Source organism: Macaca fascicularis, chromosome 2 (genome assembly GCF_037993035.2).
Source record: "Macaca fascicularis isolate 582-1 chromosome 2, T2T-MFA8v1.1".
In the NCBI taxonomy this organism is placed as follows: Eukaryota; Metazoa; Chordata; class Mammalia; order Primates; family Cercopithecidae; genus Macaca; species Macaca fascicularis.
This window is the reverse complement of record NC_088376.1, coordinates 119862082-119883352: the sequence shown is the minus strand read 5'-3', so window position 1 is coordinate 119883352 and position 21271 is coordinate 119862082. Positions and strand designations below refer to the sequence as shown.

Here is a 21271-nt window from a genome sequence, read left to right as displayed (position 1 = left end):
GATCAAGGCAAAATCCAGTGCTGCAGGGAATAGAAGAGGGCAGGGGCGCAGGCTGGCAGAGAGACCACGCCTCTCCCAGGACATCAGAAATAAGGGCAGTACTCTGATATTTACTGAGGACTTTCTAACAGGCGGGTGACTGCCAAGCATATTATACACCTAGTCTCTGTGATCCTCCCAACAACTCTGTGAGGAGGTAGGAGAGTCATCATCACTTCACAGCAGAGGAAACTAAGCTTATAGAGGTTACATTTTGGGCCCAAGGTCATAGGGTATTGCTTTCTAACCAGACAGGTTGACTCATATTTTATCCTTAGATCCTTTGCAAAGAATCAATGCACTCTTTGGGCCAGAGTGATAAGAACTTTGTCACTTGCTGCAGAGGCATTCAGATTATTCCTAAGCTCTGAGGGAGCCCAGAAAATGTCCTTAAAGAAGGAGGAATGGAACTCCCAGTGGCATCCTTTTCCCCCTTCCCCTTCAACCCCACCCAAGGGGAAGCCAGGGAATCCCTTTTACAGAGATGAACAAATGCAGAACATATATTCCACCCAAAGGTTTCCAAGAAGTCAGTAGGAAATGACTGACTCCAGAACCCCAAAGCCACAGAGACCTTCCTCTGGACCCCGTGGCTATGACCAGGAGACCTTTTCTACCTCTGGGTGCCTTGTTGGCATCATCCAACCAGGGATGTCCAGCCCCATTTTCCAGACTGGGGGATGGGTGTGCATTATAGGCACATTATTTCTGTGGCATTCTTGCCAAAAATGCATAACCTGATGTGAGAAAACATCCTCTGGGCCTATGGCTGGCCTTCCCGTAAGGCCACAGAGACTTGATGCTGCTGGCAACTCCTAATTTTTAAGGAGGTTGAACTCTTTAAAGTTCTCCAGCTCTGAGCATCTGGCCCTTTCTGCCTCAGAAGGCAGATGTGGAGCCAGGGACCACAGACAGAGCTAAATATTTGGCTTCCTCTTTCTCTGAAAGTCTGTAGCATCATGTCTGGGCATGACCAAGATGAGTTTCAGGCAATGGGGGCTGGTGTTTGCTAAAAGGAACTTAACCGGGGTGTGGGTGTGCATTTCTCCCTCTGCCCAAGGTTAAGTAATAGTAACATCCTGTGTAAAGAGAACTTGAATGTGGTTTTCTGCTAAACTTCAATATTTTAAGGCTATTTATTAGATGTGTTTAATCTTGGGCCAATTTAACCAGTAGCAGACTAATAAAATAACAAATTTGGGCTTGCTGCCAGGACAAATGTTGACTTACCCTTATAATGTTAACTAAAACGAGTAACTTTGAAAGTTATTGCAGAGTGAAACCTTAGCCAAAAATACAGTGTCTGAAACAGTGGTTTTGTTTCATTTTACTGGCTCTGCTTAGAGATTATGTTTGTAACCTAGGCTGCTGCTTGCTTCACCTCTCAGAGTACTGTATTTTACTGAATTATTTCCCAAGGTTCTTTTTTTCAGCCCGTAAACCTTCGCTCAGCAAAAATGAACTTCCCCATGGCAGGCAAGTAGGACAGGTTACTTTTCCAGTGTGGGGGCAAAAACTCAGTGGTACCAAGAAGAATAAAGGTAATAACTTGCTTGAGTCTTCTCTCAGAAACAAAATGGTGTGCCATGAACATTCACCCTCTCCAAGTTTGTAGTAAAATCAATTGCTTCTCCCGGGTGTACTGGAAGAAATCCATCTCGCTTGCCCCCTACCCCCACCTTTCCTTCATTTTGCCATTCAGTTTATACAAACAGTAGAGAGCTGTAGTATTTTGCTACCATGTGTTTTGGACTTGAAGGCAGCAGGGGAGGCCAGGAGGAAATGAAGCTAGGAGGACTACAGAAATTGTCATAAAGTGTGATTTCTTTCTACCCCGGTTTTTAAAATTTGTGTTTTATAGGAAGCTGGTTTGGGCAGGGCCTCTGAGCATGGTTTCAGAGGCTCCTGCCAGCATTGTGTGAGTTCTTTCAACTGCCAACTGTCCTCCTTATGCCTCTGCCTTATTCAAGGCTCCCCCTGAAAGCAACCATCTCACAGGGAGGCTTTGGCCAAGAAGCCATAGCTGCCGAATCTGCTTTTGGTGCTGCCTGGCTCAGGCAGACAGAGCTTGATATACAGAGAATAAACGTCATCCCTCTAACATTAGTATGTTCAGTTCTGTGCCTGAACATACTGAGAGTTGATGGTTTAATTTGTGGATTTGCCCAGAGTCTCTTGTGACTTCTGCCGTCATCTGCTCTTAGCACTTCCATGAGAGGGGACAAGAGATTGTGGGAGTCTCAATCCAGCAGCCCGAAAACCTGTCTGCAGCTTGGGTTTGAGACTGAACCAACTCAGGGTGTTTTGTGGATTTTAGTTATCCAGGCTGTCCCTGTTCCCTCATTAACAAAAACAAAACAAAACAAAACAAACCCCAGCTTTTTTTTTTTTTTTTTTTTAAGAAGGAAATTGGGATCTTTTCCTCATAGCACGTTACCTTAATATAGAGGAAAGAGTTGAGCCATTTTATCAAAAGGAAATCGAATCCCCCTTAGATGCCTAATGTGAGACAACTGGCAACCAAACTCATGGCTGGAGAAAACAAACACAAGAATGTGGCTTCCATGTTTGAGATTAGCCAAGACAAAGATAGCAGGGATGCCTCCCAGAACATTTCCTGGTAACTTGTCAAAGTCCACAAAGCCTGTAGTCCCTTTGTTGAAATCACTGATAAGCATACAAGAGGAAAATTATAGTTCTGAGTTTGAAGACCTTTTCTCACCTTGGGGGTTAAAAACCAGTAATTCTGAAACACATTTGGCCTAATCAATGGAGCCAGGTTTCTGTTGGGATTTGGGCCTCATTATTTGTCTTTCATCTTCTGGGAACAGATGACACCAAGTCAGTTAGCTCTGTGCCGGGGGGAAAAAAAACAGAAAAAAATATGTCAATGGAAATTTTAGAATTAGGAACAATTATTTCATTATTATTTTCTTTTTCTATTTCCAAGAAAAAGATAGACAGTCATTTGCAAGCTCCAAGGCAGCTCTCCTTTCTGTACCCACAGTCTTATTCCTCCTTTGCTCAAGTAGCTCTATGAAGGGCTCCTCAGTGCTGCCTATGTGTCGTGCGTTCCTGTATTGTCCACTACACCATGCCCTGCCTTCCAGCCATCTCACCTGCTCCTTCCTTGCCAGCTCCACCTGACACTGACTCTCTTGACTCTGTGGATCAACCTTCTGATTCTCCCTATTCAGCTGGGAGACATTCCCCGCAACAGTGACATCTGTATACTTCAATTAAGGCCACTTTGTCCATACTGGGTAAACACTCCCTAAATTGGACTAAGAAGGATGCACAAAGTCAAAAAGTCCTCCAAAATATGTATTAGTTACAAAGAGAATAATATTAACTTTACAGTGGAGAAATCCAGCAGACACCACCTGTGTTAGTTTCTTATGACTGCTATAACAAAGCACAAGCTAGGTGGTTTAAAACAACAAAAAATTTATTGTCATATTCTGGAGGCTAAGTCTGAAATGAAAGGTCAGCAGAGGCCGGGTGTGGTGGCTCACACCTGTAATCCCAGCACTTTGGCAGGCCAAGGCGGATCACCTGAGGTCAGGAGTTGAGACCAGCCTGGCCAACATGGTGAAACCCTGTCTTTACTAAAAATACAAAAATTAGCCGGGCATGGTGGTGCACTCCCTGTAGTCCCAGCTACTCAGGAGGCTGAGGCAGGAGAATCACTTGAACCCAGAGGTGGAGGTTGCGGTGAGCTAAGATTGTGCCGCTGCACTCCAGCCCGAGCGACAGAACAAGACTATGTCTCAAAAAAAAAAAAGAAAAAGAAAAAAGAAAAGAAAATGTCAGCAGAGCCATGCTCCCTCTGAAACCTGCAGAAGAATCCTTGCTTCTTCCAAGTTCCTGGTGTTTGTTGGCAATCCTTCGTGTTCTTTGGCTTGTAGATACATCACTCCAATCTCCACCTCTCTGTTGTCACATGGCCATCTTCTCCATGTATGTCTCTAAATTTCCCTCTTCTTATAAGGACACCAGTGATTAGATTTAGGGCCTACTCTAAACTAGTAAGACTCTTCTTAACTTGATTTTATCTACAAAGATCCTATTTCCAAATAAGGTCACATTCACAGGTATCTGGAGTAAGAACTTACACTTATCTTTCAGTAGGGGCATAATTCAATCCATAAGACCATCTTAACCACATAGTCAAAGTTAACATCACCAGTAATAAGACTTAGCAACATGGTGTACCACCTATGTGATATACCAGGAAGGGCACATCTTTGTGTTGTATTCTTGCCAAAAATGCATAACCTGAACCTAATCATGAGAGAACATAAGATTAATCTAAAGTGAGAGACATTCTATAAAATAACCAGTACTCTTCACAAGTGTCAATCAGAGAGCTCTGGTATTTTGCTGTAAGATCACGAAAAACAACAAGACAGAGGAACTATGTCGCAGATTGGACAGAAATATAACTTTGGATTCTAGATTAGATCCTGGAACAGAAAAAGGACACTAGTGGGAAAACAGAAACCGGTTGAATCTCAGTAACTCTATTAATAGTATTGCCCTAATGTTAATTTCTTAGTTTTGATAAATGTACTGTGGTTATGTAAAATGTTAACATTAGAGGTAGTGGTGTAAAGGAGTTATGGGAGCACTCTACTAATTTTGCAACTGTTCGGTAAATCTAAGATTATTTCAAAATCAATTTTTTGAAAAAGAGTATGCACATATTAAGGGAATAGATAAGCTCACCTGTTCTTAGAGGCAAAGGTGGCGGGGGGAATAATCTTTAGCAAAAACATAACAATTTGTAAGCCCTATTCTAGGCTCTGATAATTATCTTGCTATTCACAAAGTACTGTGCTATGTGCTCATCGTCATTATCTGTCTGTCATTGGGCAGAATAACGAAGCAGAGGCGTATAGTCCAGTACATGGTCCACATTCTGCCTCTACCTGAAATACGTGATCTTGTGTATTTGTGCTCCTTGAACCTTGACTTGCTCACTTATAAAATGGGGATAATGATATTAGCTTTCTCATAAGATGTTCTGAAGATGAGAAGAGCAAATCCATGTACAGCTCTTCGCCCAGCACCTGCACAGATTGTAAATTCCCCGTAAAGCATAGCTCCTACCCACAGAATTCTCACTGCTGTATTACAAGGTTATTTCCCCATTTTCAGTTGAAGAAACTGAGTAAGTAACTTGCTTAAGACAAGATTAGTGAATGTGAGAGCCAGGCTAAATTAGATAAATCTAGAAAAATAATATGGCTCATTCTCAACCATTTTGTTAGAAAAACATTAACACAAGAGGAAAAATCTGTAGGGATTCATTGAAAGAAAAGATACAAAGCAAGCTGTCAAGTGCCCCCATGCTGGGTGGAGTGGGGCCATTTGAAGTAAAGCTTATAGCTGGGAAGAGGCAGAAGCAGGAATTAAAGAATTGTCCACTGGGTAAACAAACAGAGACCCTGAAAGGGTGGGGAAGGCCTTCGCAATAGGAGGTATCAGAGAAAATTAGAACACAAGAATATTTGTAGTAGCCTAGAAGTCTTGAAGGGTGAGAATCTTGGGAATGAACTGTAAAATGATGTGAACCACCCTTTGGCCCTGAGGAATCGGGGTGGTAAAGTCAAGGCAATTGTAGGGTAATGAGCTTTACATTTGTTTGATCGGTAAGAGGCAGAAGGGGAGTGAGGATCTGGCAAAAATGGGAGGTTTTAGCCTCGTTAGTAGATGATGTTATTGTATCAATTGCGAGAAAAACATGAATTTGCCAGGCATTCACAGGAAAACAAAACACGCTCACAAGTTAAAATATATACAGCAGGAACATGAAGGACTCCTGTCCATGGACAAACTGATCTTGAAGGGACCTTATTTTTCTGTGTGTTTCTAAAATAAATTAGAGTTGACCTCCCCTGGATTGTTTTATGTCATGGAGTTCAGTGATTGGGAACCCATTAATGGGTTTCCTTTTTTTTTTGAGATGGAGCCTTGCTGTGTCACACAGGCTAGAGTGCAATGGCACGATCTCAGCTCACTGCAACCTCTGACTCCTGGGTTCAAGTGATTCTCCTGCCTCAGCCTCCTGAGTAGCTGGGATTACAGGCGCCCGCCACCTTTTGTAATTTTAGTAGAGACGGGGTTTCACCATGTTGGTCAGGCTGGTCTCGAACTCCTGACCTCATGATTCGCCCCTCTTGGCCTCCCAAAGTGCTGGGATTACAGGTATGAGTCACCTCGCCTGGCCAGGGTTTCTTAATGAGAGTGAATTAAGCCAGTCAATACAATAAAAGACTTCAGGGGGTGTGGCGACTTGGCCCATGGCTCTCCTTGGGGTTGCTGTCTTTAAATGCTGTGAAGTAGCTTTCCCAGTGTTCTCTTTCCCAACACATGGAGCTTTCCCTATTCCAGTGTGTGTTATTTAGAAGTTATTGAAATTCAGTAGTGGGAACTTTTTTACAACACACAAAAATAGGTTTCTTCTATTCTGGATGATGTCTGTCTCTTTAGTATCCTTTCTCACTAGGCCCTCCCTAATAACTGAGGTAAAAAAAAAATCACAGACAGCACCTGTCTACTCCGGTTCAGCATTCGTTGGCACACTTGCAAAACAATTTTATGTCCATTAAAAAAAAAATTTAAAAAAACTTTTAATTTTGACATGTACCGTAGACAGGCATGTACCAAATACATGTACCGTTTGACATTTATTTTGTCACGTACTTGTGCCCGACATCTAGCTTTGACAGCTACCAACCTGTGACCAGTCCTGTTTTCCTCTTTCTCCATCCTCTTTCTCCACTGTTGTTATTTTGAAGTAGATCCCAGGCATCATATCACTTTTTATGTACTTTGTTCATATATATTTTTAAATGGTCAAGGAAAGTTGGCATTGTGTTTAGAAAGTTAAGAGAATAAAATGCAATAAAATAGGGTTTACTCACATAAAAAGTAAGTCAAATGTTTCCCCTGTTTCTCAGGGGAGGACCCTGCATGTCCAGCTGCAGGGAGAATATGCAAATCAAGCTTTGCTATCTACTGGAGCCTGACGATGTCTAGGCGTGCCTGTGGGAGGTGCAGTGCCTGGCAGTGTTGTCTTTGGGTATGTTACAGTAGAAAAGCTGAGGCTGAGGGCCTCTGACCAGGACTGGTCAGCAAACTATGGCCTGAAGATCGAATACAGCTGACTTCCTATGGGCCTTAAGCTAAGAATAGTGTCTACATGTTACAATGATTGAAAAATATCAAAAGGATAATATTTTGTAAGCAGGGCATAGTGGCTCACCCCTGTAATCCCCAGCACTTTGGGAAGCTGAGGCGGAAGAATTACTTGACCCCAAGAGTTTGAGACCAGTCTGAGAAACATGGCAAGACCCCTTCTCTAAAAAATTTTTTAAAATTTAGCCAGGCATGGTAGTGAGCACCTGTAGTCCCAGTTTCTTCAGAGGCTGAGGTGGGAAGATCTGCTTGAGCCCGGGAGGTTGAGGCTGCTGTGAGTCGTGATCGTGCCACTACACACTAGCCTGAGTGACAGAGCAAGACCGTGTCTCAAAGAATATTTTGTGACATGAAAACTATGAAATTTGAATTTTAGTGTTCATAAATAAATGTTTAATATTATATAGCCACACTTATTTATTTACAGATTGTTTGTGTCTGAAAGCAGAGATGAGCTGTCATGACAGAGGCTGGGTAGCCCCTTACAGAAAAAGTTAGCCAGGCCCTGGTGTAGGGCATGGGCTCTGGAGTCAGCCTGCCTGGGTTTACATCCTGGTCACCTTGTTTTAGCGGAATGGTTTTAAGAAAATTGCTCTACTACATGCCTTAGTTTCTCCATCTTTAAAATAGGGATCGTAATAGTAGTTGTAAGGTTGTTAATAGGATTAAATTTGCAACTATATGTAAAGCACTGAGCTGAGTTCCTGCTACCAGTATTAGTTCATTATTATTATTTGTTTATGCTAGAGTTTATCAGTCACTGTAAGATTGTAACTTCCTATTTAACACGAGGACGATGAAAGCCACCTAGAAGGTTCCTGGGTAGATTAAACGTGACCCTTGGGAGTACAGTTTTCACACACACCCGGCATACAGATAGAACCCTGAAAAGGCATTCCTGGCATTTCCAAACATTTGAAAGATTTTTTTATTTGGCTCCATCAACTCATGGGCAAGAGTATCTGCTAGCACAATCGATTCTCACCTCTTCGTTGCTCCTGACCAGATGTAAAGCAGCTGAGAGCCACACTGCCCTGCAGTACAGCAGCCTGAGTCCTTATGCCAGTGACTGCATTTCCAGACTCTGCTGGATGGTGTTTGAGGCTCATTAGGGGTAGAGTCTCAGGGCAGCTGCAGACATGAGATGGATGATATTCCTCCTATTCCCCACCCCACTCTGGCTGCAAAAAGAAAGCGCAGGGAAAATGAGTGGGGAGTTCCTGTATGCCATGTCTGTTTCAATGGAACTATTTTTGGAGGAATAAAAAAGTATGCTAGATTATATTGATGCCATAGGCATTTTCTTACATTGCAGACAGTCTGCTTTGGCTTTTACCTGTTGAGGGGAAGAATGAGGAGAGGATAAAAATCATTGTATCCCCTAGAGAAGGAATATCAAAATTCATTTAATAAAAATATCATACTAAGAATAAAATTGCATAGAGTGTTTTATTCTCCTTTGTTCGTAATTAAACACAAGATATTTTAAATTGTCAAATCAGTTTATTTATGAAAAAATATAACCTGTATGCCTTTCTTTATTCTCTCCTTTCCTTATTATCTCCTTTCCTTCTTCCCACCCCTCCCTTCTTTTCTTCCCTTCCTTTTTTTTTCTTTCCTTGTCCTCTGACTAAATGAAGAACAAACATTTGATAAAAGCCACTGCCAATTCATGATAAACATTTACAGCAAAGTTGGTACAGAAAGGAACTTTCTCTGTGTGATAAAGGGTGCCTCTCCCATGCTCTCAGCAAATATTTAATGATGAAATCTCATTAATAATTACTTTAGAACCAAGAATTAAACTAGTATACCCACTGTCTTGGCTTGTAATCAACAATATACCCGTGATTCTAGCCAGTGCAATAAGACAAGAGAAACAAAAGAGTTGTAAGTCCTGGAACAGATGAAACAAAACTGTTATTCACAAAATACTGTCCATACAGAATGCTCAATGTCTTTTCTTCTTTTCTTTTTTTTTTAAACTTTAGTGAGATACCCTCCTGCCCTGTCTTAAAATCACGTGGTGGGGGGTGGTGTCTGCACTTGAAACAGGACACTTGGTTCCTGGGTTTAGCACTGACCTTGCCCCGCTTGGTCTGGCAGCTGAGTTGTTGGACTAGGAAGCGTCCCTGCAGGTTATGTTCTGTTATCTCTCTATAAAGCCTGAAAGCATCCCTGCAATTGCATTTGCTAGTTCTCAGTAGAGCTATTTAACAAGAATCTGGAAATATTTTCCCTGAGGGCTCTCTTTAGACAGCAGTAAAATGTAGCTGGAGACATATTGAGTAAATGGAAAAGAAAAATCAAATGAGGCCAGGAATTTTTTAAATCTTCTATTCTCACAGAAGCCCTCAAGGAGAACACCATAATTCATACTTTACTCATATGGGTTAGGCATAAAGCCTCCCCCATAGATCCAATAACCTGTAAGTGTTCTGGTTTTGAAATTGCACCTGCTTACATTGCTGGATCGTAGCACTAAATCACACAGCAACGGCTTCTGGTTCAATTGTTCATTACTTGGGAATGTCAGATTGCCAAAGAGCAGCCTGATGTTTACATCCAAATCGGCAATGCCTTAGGAAATCAGTTTTAATTACAATCTCACGTAGCAGCACTGCACTCAACCTGCAGAGAGGCTTGCATTTGTGTTGAACCTACATCTTATAGTTGTGCAGAAAACGCCTGTCTGACTGGGTCATGCAAAACGGACAGCAAAGTCAGCAGAACCTTAGAAAAGATGATACAGCAAGTGGAACACAGCTGGATCATCCCCCATCCTGCCTAGCGTGCAGTGCTTTCTGGCCCCTTTTTAAAACAAGAGAACCCAGTTGGCGTTTGCCTTTCAACCTCCCCATTCTAATATAAAAATCTGACCCAGCAGCTTTAACCATAAAAAAGAGAGAGAGAGAGACAGAAAGACTCAGAGTCAGTGGGCAGGATTCTCTGAGACCAGGTCCTGCTCCCTCAGGGAATCCTTGTCACCTCACTTGCTGTAATGCAGTTTGTGCTACCAACCTGGCATTTTCAGCCCACAGCAGGAGCCATTTCGACAAATTCAGGGGATGCTTAAGAGGCGGTGTGTGTGTGTGTGTGTGTGTGTGTGTGTGTGTATACGTGCGCATGCGTGTGTGTGTATGTGTGTATTCAGTACGCCAGTGGTGCAGCTCTGACGTAAAAAAATGTTTTAAACCCTCCTCTGGGCACAAATGCTCAAGAGCCTGGCACTGCCCAGGGAGCATCCTGAAGGGCATTGTCACCTGAAGCAGAAGAGCTGTCAGATCTTTCCCTTCAGCTCTTAAATCATTGTCACGCAATGGCTCTCATCTTGGGAGATTCGTCCTCTGCATTTTGGAACTGAGCCTTCCTAGTGTTCTGAGAGTTTTCTGCTGTCTGTTCAGCTTAGCACGCTAAGAAGCCGGAGAGGTACCCAGCAGCCTGGTTGCATGCTCTGTCTTGGAAAAGTATTTGACTGCTTTGAGAAATCGTGAAATCATTCTGGGCCACACTGTGGGATTATATTGAATATTTTTTTTAAGTTTTTAAATTTTTATATGTAAATGCCGGAAAGCTTGGAGATAGTCTATTTCAAAGAAGGCTTTTGGTTTCTGAGACTGGCAGGGACATAAAATGACATGAGAGTGTCTCAGCAGGATTCCAAATTCACGAAAGGTTTTTCCAGGCACCTACTCTGTTCAGAACGGGGATGCAGAGATGTCCTGGAGAATCTGAAGTTCTGCCTTAACCCTCGAAACTTTGAAAGCAATGGCTGAAAAGGAAAGATGAATACCTAGAGGCTCCCTCTGGAAATGACTGAGGTTTGCCACCACAATTGGCTACTTTGGCTTTGTTCGTCAAAATTTGGTATCTTCACGTGCTGTCTAGCATCTACTACAGGTCAGATGGAGCTTAGGAGGACAAGGGTAACTCTTCTCTTTGTCTTTGTAAAAATGTTGTGTCCAGCATCATTCTCTTCCTCATAGCTTGTTTTGTTGTTGTTGTTGTTTGTTTGTTTTTTGTTTTTTTTGACACAGAGTCTCTCTCTGTCAACCAGGCTGGAGTGCAATGGCACAATCTCGGCTCACTGCAACCTCTGCCTCCCAGGTTCAAGCAATTCTCTGCCTCAGTCTTCCGAGTAGCTGGGATTACAGGCACCCGCCACTACGCCCAGCTAATTTTTGTATTTTTAGTAGAGACGGAGTTTCACCATCTTGGCCAGGCTGGTTTTGAACTCCTGACCTTGTGATCCACCCGCCTCGCCCTCGCAAAGTGCTAGGATTACAGGCATGAGCCACTGCGCCCGGCCAGCCTGTTGTTTTTATTTATGTAATTCTTGTCTGCAAAGTCCTTGGAATGGGTAGGCTCCCTCCCACCTATCAGCCTGGTTTGAAGTAACTTGCAGATTTGCAAATAATGTTTTATGTGGAGGTGATTTTCAACACTTGTGGCTGTATGTAGTATAGAAACTGATGTCCATAGTAGGGCTTTTTCTCTATACATTTTCTTTTGCTGTCTGGTTATAATTTATAAATATTAACATGTGCATTTCAAATATACTGTAGATACAAAGATGCTTTCTTAAGAGCCCATAGAACTTCTTTTTAAAAAAATTTTTTTAAATTTAATGAACTAAGAAAACCATCTTGGTGCTTTAGGAAAGCCATTGCATAAGAGTGGCTTTAGGCAAGGTGAAGAAAAGGTTTTTAAAAAGATGAAACCAGAAGCAACAAAAGACAAGGTAATTGGGTGAGAAATCAGAGGCTGCTTTTCTCTACAGAAGGGGTGGGGAGACTGGTTCTACTAAGCGGAAGCTTCTGAATTAAAAGCTGGCAGATACTGGGGGGTGAGGGATAAGGAGCAGATCCCTGCCCCTTTTCTGTCTTCCCAGATGATGCCTCTGTTGACATCCCCTGCCTGCCATTTGTCCTTCCCTGCCTCTTAAGCCAGGTCATCTCCATACAGCCGGAGTGAGACGTGACACTTTGTATTCCATAGATCAGTGTACAGCCAGCACCTTGTGGAGCGGAACACAGTTGTATGGTGGTTATGTTGTCTTTGCAATTGACCTTGACATTTTACTTTTTTTTTTTTTTTTTTTTAACTCTATAGGAGCCTAGTAATAAACGGGTCAAACCCCTTTCCAGAGTTACGTCACTAGCAAACCTCATCCCGCCTGTGAAGGCCACGCCATTAAAGCGCTTCAGTCAAACCCTGCAGGTAAGAAGGGCACACGGGGCCTATGGTTGCAGAAAATCATGGTGAATGGGAGGAAACATCCCCATTCTACCTAGAATTTCCCCTGGTTTCAGAGTGACCTGAATCAATGCTTATTTCAATAGAAGAGTGCAAGTGAGGGGACTTGGAGGAAGAAAGATGTTTTCAAGTTGCAGACAAGGGTCATGCAGAGCCAGAGCTATTGCAGTTGGGCCTTTCCCCACAATTGTATTTCAGAGTTATGTGCCCCATCCAGACATACTCTCACGCGATTTTTTCCTAAAATATCTATGGGCCTTCTGAGGAAACCAGCACATGATGTTAACTGGAGGGCAACAGAGCCTAGTGGCTTCGACCAGGGTCGGCAAACTGCATTGGGTGGAGAAAATCCAGTTCACCACCTGTTTTTTTATGACTCACAAGCTAAGCCTGATTTTTACTTTTTAAAATTCTTGGGGGAAAATCAAAAGAATGGTGCTGTTTCGTGACACGTGAAAACTACATGAAATTCAAATTTCAGTATCCATAAATAAAGTTTTGTTGGAACATAGCCATGCCCATCTGTTTATTGTCCATGGCTGCTTTGTACTATGGCATAATTGAGTAGTTGTGACAGAGACCATATTGCCCACAAAGCCAAAAATATCTACCATCTGGCCCTTCACATAAAATGTTTGCTGACCCTTGGCTTAGAACGAGGACCTAAGGACCTCTGAGTGGAAGTACCTTGGGTTCTAACCTTGGCTCACCTTGGGCAGGTGACTTAACATCTCTAGGTCTTGCTTTTATTTTTTGTTAAAAAATTTTTTTTCCATACTTTGTCCTACAGATAGGTCTTCTATTCCTTATGGGTAAATTTGCCATGATGCCACCAAACCATCATGGAATCCTTGTAAAGATTTACAAGACAGTGCATTTAAAGGGCCTAGCATAACGCCTTGGTCCTTAGTTAGCAATCATTAATCTTTGAATTAGTTGACTAAGTAGTAAATATTAGCTACTATAATAGTTTTTTGGTTAACAAGTAGTTATAGTTATTCTTAAACTGTTGATGAAGTGTATCTTTTAAAGTGAACGTTGAGATTTATCCAAGGCCTTAGACCCAATTTGATAATTATACAAATTTTCCTTTAGATTGAAGCCCACAAAAAATATGCCATGAAAAGGCTCACCTGGTTTAGCTGAGCAGCTGTCTTGAGTCTGCCATGTATTTGTCGTTGAATACTTTTGCTTGGCAATATTTTTTTTATCTCTGCTCTCAGTCTTTAAGAAAACTGGGGACCAGAACCCAAGGCATGCCTCATGCTGTGAAAATCCATGACTTGAGAACTGTTTGAGGTTCTCCCTCAGCCCTTTCAGTCCTTGCCTGCCTACCATACTGCCAATATGTCATGACTCCACATATAGCCCAAGTGGTTCTTTCTACTTTCCCATAGATGCCCTTCCTCTCCATTGCTTTTCCCCTGCCCTGCCCGTTCCTCTGTTAACTCCGTTGCAGTTTCGCCTGAATGAATACCTCATCACCTAATTAGCTATAGGTTTGGGTCTGTTTCTCTCAGCACTTGGGCCTCTGGATCCCTGGTTAATCCCCTGATCCCTTTTGTGGGAGAACGGAGGAAAGAGAAAATAAGGTCGTCTGGGAGAGCAAGATGAAGGGCTTTGAAACTAGTGAAGAATGTGTTTACCTTTTCTCCCTTGTGACCAGTCCTTCAGCCCTCTAGACAAGTTCATCGCAGGCATCCCCTGGAAGATTCATCACCACCCTAGTCCTGCACATCTGGTCTTTCGCTGAGCACTGCTTTTTGAAAATTCTTTAGAATGTCTACTGCATTTCACCCTTTCCTCTCCATCTCATGGCTGTGGCTCAAGTTCACTCTGCAATTATTTCCTCTCTTGATTGTGAGACCTCCAGATTACCAGCCATCTCTTCCCGTTATTGCTCCCAGGACAGTCCACCCTCTGTGCATGAAGGCCCTCATTCATTCAATAAGTGTTGAGTGAGCCCTCATCAGGCATTAGGCTCTTCTTCCTGCCCTCATATTGCTGTGTTCCAGATATAATAGAATTGCCTTTTGGTAGGTTTGCAGCAGTGCTGTGTTCCCACATGGCAGTAATGAGCTAGACCTAGGCAGCCTGCCAACCATCACCTACAAATGTCCCCACCTCTCTCAATTGCCCTTCTAACAGCTGGCCCTTTACTCTCTGTCATTGCCTTGTTGGTAGGCTTTTTGTGTTTGTGCTCCTGGGCCTAGGAAGAGCACAATCTGTGCCTCCCACTACAGCCCGGCCCTGGCTGCTGTAAGATCTGTTATCCTACCTTCAAAATCTTTCTTTTGGCTTCTCAGGCAAAATTTCTTTCTTCTGTTTCTGGGCTTCCTTCACAGAGAACAGTGCAGGAAACATTTGCTCACCTCAGAAATTTGCATTGACCTAGAGAACTAGAACAGAAAGAAATCAAGCCATGTCTGAAATCCAGCAGACTGAGGCCAAGCAAGGATGAGAAAGCCAAACCCAAGGGAGGATCTGACATGTGGAAATTGGTTTTTAAAACCTCAAAGATTTTTTTGGCAAAATATTTTTTTTCTTTTTTTTGAGATGGACTTTCACCCTTGTTGCCCGGGCTAGAGTGCAATGGTACGATCTCAGCTCACTGCAACCTCCACCTCCCAGGTTCAAGCAATTCTCCTGCCTCAGCCTCTCAAGTAGCTGGGATTACAGTCACCTGCCACCAAGTCTGGCTAATTTTTTGTATTTTTAGTAGAGATGGGGTTTCTCCATGTTGACCAGGCTGGTCTCAAACTCTGGACCTAAAGTGATCCACCTGCCTCAGCCTCCCAAAGTGCAAAATATTTTTTTTAATTTAATTTTTTCAAATATCATGATAAATAGCTCACTCTAAGCTTTATATCTTGGCCATATACAACCCAGCAGAAACAGAAGAGTTATTCATAATGGTAATGTACATAGATACGGAGAGAATTGAGCAATGTGCTTATGTTTGAGTGTGTCCTTGGGTGGGGAGGGGGGCAGTCAGTGAATGGAAATACACCCCTCAAGTTGTATGCAGAGTTAGCAGCCATGTTTGCAGAATGATCTGGAAAGCATGGAGAATGCCACCTTGTCCCCACATGTCTTCTTGTAACTCACCTTGGTGCACACAGTGCAACTTCTGTGGCATTATTTCCAGCTGTAGCATCTCAATAATAGTTTCCCTCACCAGTGAGACTGAGAGAGGGTGCTAATTTATGTTTTATTTTATTTCATTTTATTTATTTTATTTTATTTTATATTATATTTTATTTTTTTCAAGACAGAGTCTTGCTCTGTCACCCAGGCTGGAGTGCAGTGGCGTGCTCTCGGCTCACCTCCACCTGCACCTCCTGGGTTCAAGTGATTCTCCTGCCTCAGCCTCCCGAGTAGCTGGGATTACAGGTGCCCACCATCACACCTGGCTAATTTTTGTATTTTTAGTAGAGACGGTTTCACCATGTTCGACAGGCTGGTCTCAAACTCCTGACCTCAGGTGATCCGCCCGCCTCGGTCTCCCAAAGTGCTGGGATTACAGACGTGAGCCACTGCACCTGGCTGGATGCTAATTTAATGTGGTCTGGGAGTAGTAAGGATGAGGGGAAGAGCTGGCCCCATAGCGCTGCTCAGTGGGCTTACTTCACATCCTCTCTGATTTTGTCTAAGTCTTGGTTCCCTTTCCAATAAGGGAGAAACAGAGAACAAAGAGTGTATCAGCTGCCCCAAACCTCTCAGCAGCTATCCATTACCCATATGTGTGTATTATTTATGCCTTTTCTATTCCAAAAATGATTCAAAGCTGTAATTGAGCAGCTTGGTTCTCTGTTGCAGTATTCCTTTTCCCTAGCTTCTGACACCTTAGAGACATATATATCCCTTTGGATATTCAATTATGTCTCTCAGGTTGGATTCTTTTAATTATAGAAGAGATGACTTAAGCCCAAACACGGTGCTTTAATCAATGCTGCAACACTTAGCAGTCCTTCCTCTGGTTCCTCAGGAGACCACAAGTTAGCCCGGGAGGATATCAGGAGAGCTCTGGGCTGGCAGCCACTTCCAAAAATGTTAAAAGCCCAGTCACACATGTGACTGGTCCTTGCAGCCACAGTTCAGCAAGACACTGCAGGATTTGTTCTCTCTTGTGTCCTCTGCCCATATGGGCTGGGGGCTTGCGCCCCAACACAAAGGCAGCATTTGTGGACATTGGGGAGGGACAGCCTGACTGCATGGCGCTCTGTCTGCTTCTCACCAGGAAGGTTAGTGCTGCCGGTAGACTCAAGCACAGATGTCTGGATCCCTCTGAGCCTATAAATCCCCCCACCCTGGCCTGCCCGAGAGGAAGATCTGGCCCAGCTCTGAAAGGGGCCCTCATGCGCTCCTCTGGTGTGGAGTGAGGAAGGCGAGCTCGCCTTTGGCCAGTCGCTCCCTGAGCCCTGCCTCTCCCTATCCACAGCTGTGCACGGCTGCTGGACTCATTTGAGCTGAGTTCAGCACATGCTATGGAATGCTGTGTTCATGATGTTGTGATGTAGGCCCTCATTCTCTTTGGACTTGTACTTTTTCCTTTTCCATTATAAAAGTGAATGTTCATTATGGAAAAATGCAGAAAAGGAGAAAGAGAAAAAGAACACGTATTGTCTTCCAACACCAAAACAATCCATTAATAGTTTACCAGTTTCCCTCTAGCACTATTCTAGGCATAGGTACAGAGCTCACACACTCTGAGCCTAGTTTTGGGTTCCTTGCAGTCTATTCAGCCTTATCTCTGTCTGGGTGATCTGCTCACTTTTAGGTTAAAGCCTCCCACAGTGACTGTGGATGATCAGTTTCTCTTGCATCTCTGTCAGTCTCAGCCTCACACATTTCCAAGCTATGCAGTTAAGTGCACAAATGTTCATATTTGTCACCATTACAGCCTCCTGGGGGAGTTGCACCTTTTATTAGGATTAAATATTCCTGTTTATTTCCTTTAACGCTTTTTGCCTGGATTTTGTCATCTTTTTTTTTTTTTTTTTTTGCTTAGTGTGTTTTGTTCCATCTGTTTTCCTCCTCCCTTTGTTATTTGGCTGGGCAAGGAGTTTTTGTCTAGCTTAGGGGGAGTATTATGTCACAGTTATTTTTGGAAAATATTATGGACTGAGTATATATTATTCCAATGTATTATTTTACATAACCAGTGTCATATTAACACATATTTAGGCTGTGAATATTTTTATATTAAATAACTCTATGTTGAATGTTTTTTTAATGCATTTGTCCTTTTTTTTATTTTTTTTATTTTTTTATTTTATTTTTTTAAATTTATTTATTATTATTATACTTTAAGTTGTAGGGTACATGTGCATAACGTGCAGGTTTGTTACATATGTATACTTGTGCCATGTTGGTGTGCTGCACCCATCAACTCGTCATTTACATCAGGTATAACTCCCAATGCAATCCCTCCCCCCTCCCCCCTCCCCATGATAGGCCCCTGTGTGTGATGTTCCCCTTCCTGAGTCCAAGTGATCTCATTGTTCAGTTCCCACCTATGAGTGAGAACATGCGGTGTTTGGTTTTCTGTTCTTGTGATAGTTTGCTAAGAATGATGGTTTCCAGCTGCATCCACGTCCCTACAAAGGACACAAACTCATCCTTTTTGATGGCTGCATAGTATTCCATGGTGTATATGTGCCACATTTTCTTAATCCAATCTGTCACTGATGGACATTTGGGTTGATTCCAAGTCTTTGCTATTGTGAATAGTGCTGCAATAAACATACGTGTTCATGTGTCTTTATAGCAGCATAATTTATAATCCTTTGGGTATATACCCAGTAATGGGATGGCTGGGTCATATGGTACATCTAGTTCTAGATCCTTGAGGAATCGCCATACTGTTTTCCATAATGGTTGAACTAGTTTACAATCCCACCAACAGTGTAAAAGTGTTCCTATTTCTCCACATCCTCTCCAGCACCTGTTGTTTCCTGACTTTTTAATGATCGCCATTCTAACTGGTGTGAGATGGTATCTCATTGTGGTTTTGATTTGCATTTCTCTGATGGCCAGTGATGATGAGCATTTTTTCATGTGTCTGTTGGCTGTATGAATGTCTTCTTTTGAGAAATGTCTGTTCATATCCTTTGCCCACTTTTTGATGGGGTTGTTTTTTTCTTGTAAATTTGTTTGAGTTCTTTGTAGGTTCTGGATATTAGCCCTTTGTCAGATGAGTAGATTGCAAAAATTTTCTCCCATTCTGTAGGTTGCCTGTTCACTCTGATGGTAGTTTCTTTTGCTGTGCAGAAGCTCTTTAGTTTAATGAGATCCCATTTGTCAATTTTGGCTTTTGCTGCCATTGCTTTTGGTGTTTTAGACATGAAGTCTTTGCCCATGCCTATGTTCTGAATGGTACTACCTATGTTTTCCTCTAGGATTTTTATGGTATTAGGTCTAACATTTAAGTCTCTAATCCATCTTGAATTAATTTTCGTATAAGGAGTAAGGAAAGGATCCAGTTTCAGCTTTCTACTTATGGCTAGCCAATTTTCCCAGCACCATTTATTAAATAGGGAATCCTTTCCCCATTTCTTGTTTCTCTCAGGTTTGTCAAAGATCAGATGGCTGTAGATGTGTGGTATTATTTCTGAGGACTCTGTTCTGTTCCATTGGTCTCTATCTCTGTTTTGGTACCAGTACCATGCTGTTTTGGTTACTGTAGCCTTGTAGTATAGTTTGAAGTCAGGTAGCGTGATGCCTCCAGCTTTGTTCTTTTGACTTAGGATTGTCTTGGAGATGCGGGCTCTTTTTTGGTTCCATATGAACTTTAAAGCAGTTTTTTCCAATTCTGTGAAGAAACTCATTGGTAGCTTGATGGGGATGGCATTGAATCTATAAATTACCTTGGGCAGTATGGCCATTTTCACGATATTGATTCTTCCTATCCATGAGCATGGTATGTTCTTCCATTTGTTTGTGTCCTCTTTTATTTCACTGAGCAGTGGTTTGTAGTTCTCCTTGAAGAGATCCTTTACATCCCTTGTAAGTTGGATTCCTAGGTATTTTATTCTCTTTGAAGCAATTGTGAATGGAAGTTCATTCCTGATTTGGCTCTCTGTTTGTCTGTTACTGGTGTATAAGAATGCTTGTGATTTTTGCACATTAATTTTGTATCCTGAGACTTTGCTGAAGTTGCTTATCAGCTTAAGGAGATTTTGGGCTGAGACAATGGGGTTTTCTAAATATACAATCATGTCATCTGCAAACAGGGACAGTTTGACTTCTTCTTTTCCTAACTGAATACCCTTGATTTCTTTCTCTTGCCTAATTGCCCTAGCCAGAACTTCCAACACTATGTTGAATAGGAGTGGTGAGAGAGGGCATCCCTGTCTTGTGCCAGTTTTCAAAGGGAATTTTTCCAGTTTTTGCCCATTCAGTATGATATTGGCTGTGGGTTTGTCATAAATAGCTCTTATTATTTTGAGGTACGTTCCATCAATACCGAATTTATTGAGCGTTTTTAGCATGAAGGGCTGTTGAATTTTGTCAAAAGCCTTTTCTGCATCTATTGAGATAATCATGTGGTTCTTGTCTTTGGTTCTGTTTATATGCTGGATTATATTTATTGATTTCCGAATGTTGAACCAGCCTTGCATCCCAGGGATGAAGCCCACTTGATCACGGTGGATAAGCTTTTTGATGTGTTGCTGAATCCGGTTTGCCAGTATTTTATTGAGGATTTTTGCATCGATGTTCATCAGGGATATTGGTCTAAAATTCTCTTTTTTTGTTGTGTCTCTGCCAGGCTTTGGTATCAGGATGATGTTGGCCTCATAAAATGAGTTAGGGAGGATTCCCTCTTTTTCTATTGATTGGAATAGTTTCAGAAGGAATGGTACCAACTCTTCCTTGTATCTCTGGTAGAATTCAGCTGTGAATCCATCTGGTCGTGGACTTTTTTTGGTTGGTAGGCTATTAATTATTGCCTCAATTTCAGAGCCTGCTATTGGTCTATTCAGGGATTCAACTTCTTCCTGGTTTAGTCTTGGAAGAGTGTAAGTGTCCAGGAAATTATCCATTTCTTCTAGATTTTCCAGTTTATTTGTGTAGAGGTGTTTATAGTATTCTCTGATGGTAGTTTGTATTTCTGTGGGGTCGGTGGTGATATCCCCTTTATCATTTTTAATTGCGTCGATTTGATTCTTCTCTCTTTTCTTCTTTATTAGTCTTGCTAGTGGTCTGTCAATTTTGTTGATCTTTTCAAAAAACCAACTCCTGGATTCATTGATTTTTTGGAGAGTTTTTTGTGTCTCTATCTCCTTCAGTTCTGCTCTGATCTTAGTTATTTCTAGCCTTCTGCTAGCTTTCGAATGTGTTTGCTCTTGCTTCTCTAGTTCTTTTAATTGCGATGTTAGAGTGTCAATTTTAGATCTTTCATGCTTTCTCTTGTGGGCATTTAGTGCTATAAATTTCCCTCTACACACTGCTTTAAATGTGTCCCAGAGATTCTGGTATGTTGTATCTTTGTTCTCATTGGTTTCAAAGAACATCTTTATTTCTGCCTTCATTTCGTTATGTACCCAGTAGTCATTCAGGAGCAGGTTGTTCAGTTTCCATGTAGTTGAGCGGTTTTGATTGAGTTTCTTAGTCCTGAGTTCTAGTTTGATTGCACCGTGGTCTGAGAGACAGTTTGTTATAATTTCTGTTCTTGTACATTTGCTGAGGAGTGCTTTACTTCCAATTACGTGGTCGATTTTGGAGTAAGTACGATGTAGTGCTGAGAAGAATGTATATTCTGTTGATTTGG

The 21271-nt window shown here is 42.1% G+C and overlaps 1 protein-coding gene and 1 long non-coding RNA gene across 25 annotated transcripts in view; one reads left to right on the top strand and one right to left on the bottom strand.

Moving 5' to 3' along the window:
• The window catches only part of ARHGEF3 (Rho guanine nucleotide exchange factor 3), a 347163-nt gene that overhangs the window by 281698 nt on the left and 44194 nt on the right, over positions 1-21271 (top strand). For 17 of the 22 annotated variants that reach the window (XM_074032546.1, XM_045386029.3, XM_074032549.1 and 14 more), the window contains one exon: positions 12355-12462. In XM_074032546.1, coding sequence (XP_073888647.1) covers positions 12355-12462 — 108 coding nt within the window. Of the gene's footprint in view, positions 1-10368; positions 11169-12354; positions 12463-21271 lie in introns of those variants that run through there. The other 5 variants (XM_065540806.1, XM_065540805.1, XM_065540810.1 and 2 more) reach the window with 4 other exon arrangements.
• The window catches only part of LOC123571817 (uncharacterized), a 29358-nt gene that overhangs the window by 5435 nt on the left and 2652 nt on the right, over positions 1-21271 (bottom strand). For all 3 annotated transcript variants that reach the window (XR_010585150.2, XR_006696062.3, XR_012431285.1), the window contains exons 2-3: positions 14777-14897; positions 2762-2891 (exon numbers count right to left, since the gene is read on the bottom strand). This is a non-coding gene — a long non-coding RNA (uncharacterized lncRNA). The remainder of the gene's footprint in view (positions 1-2761; positions 2892-14776; positions 14898-21271) is intronic.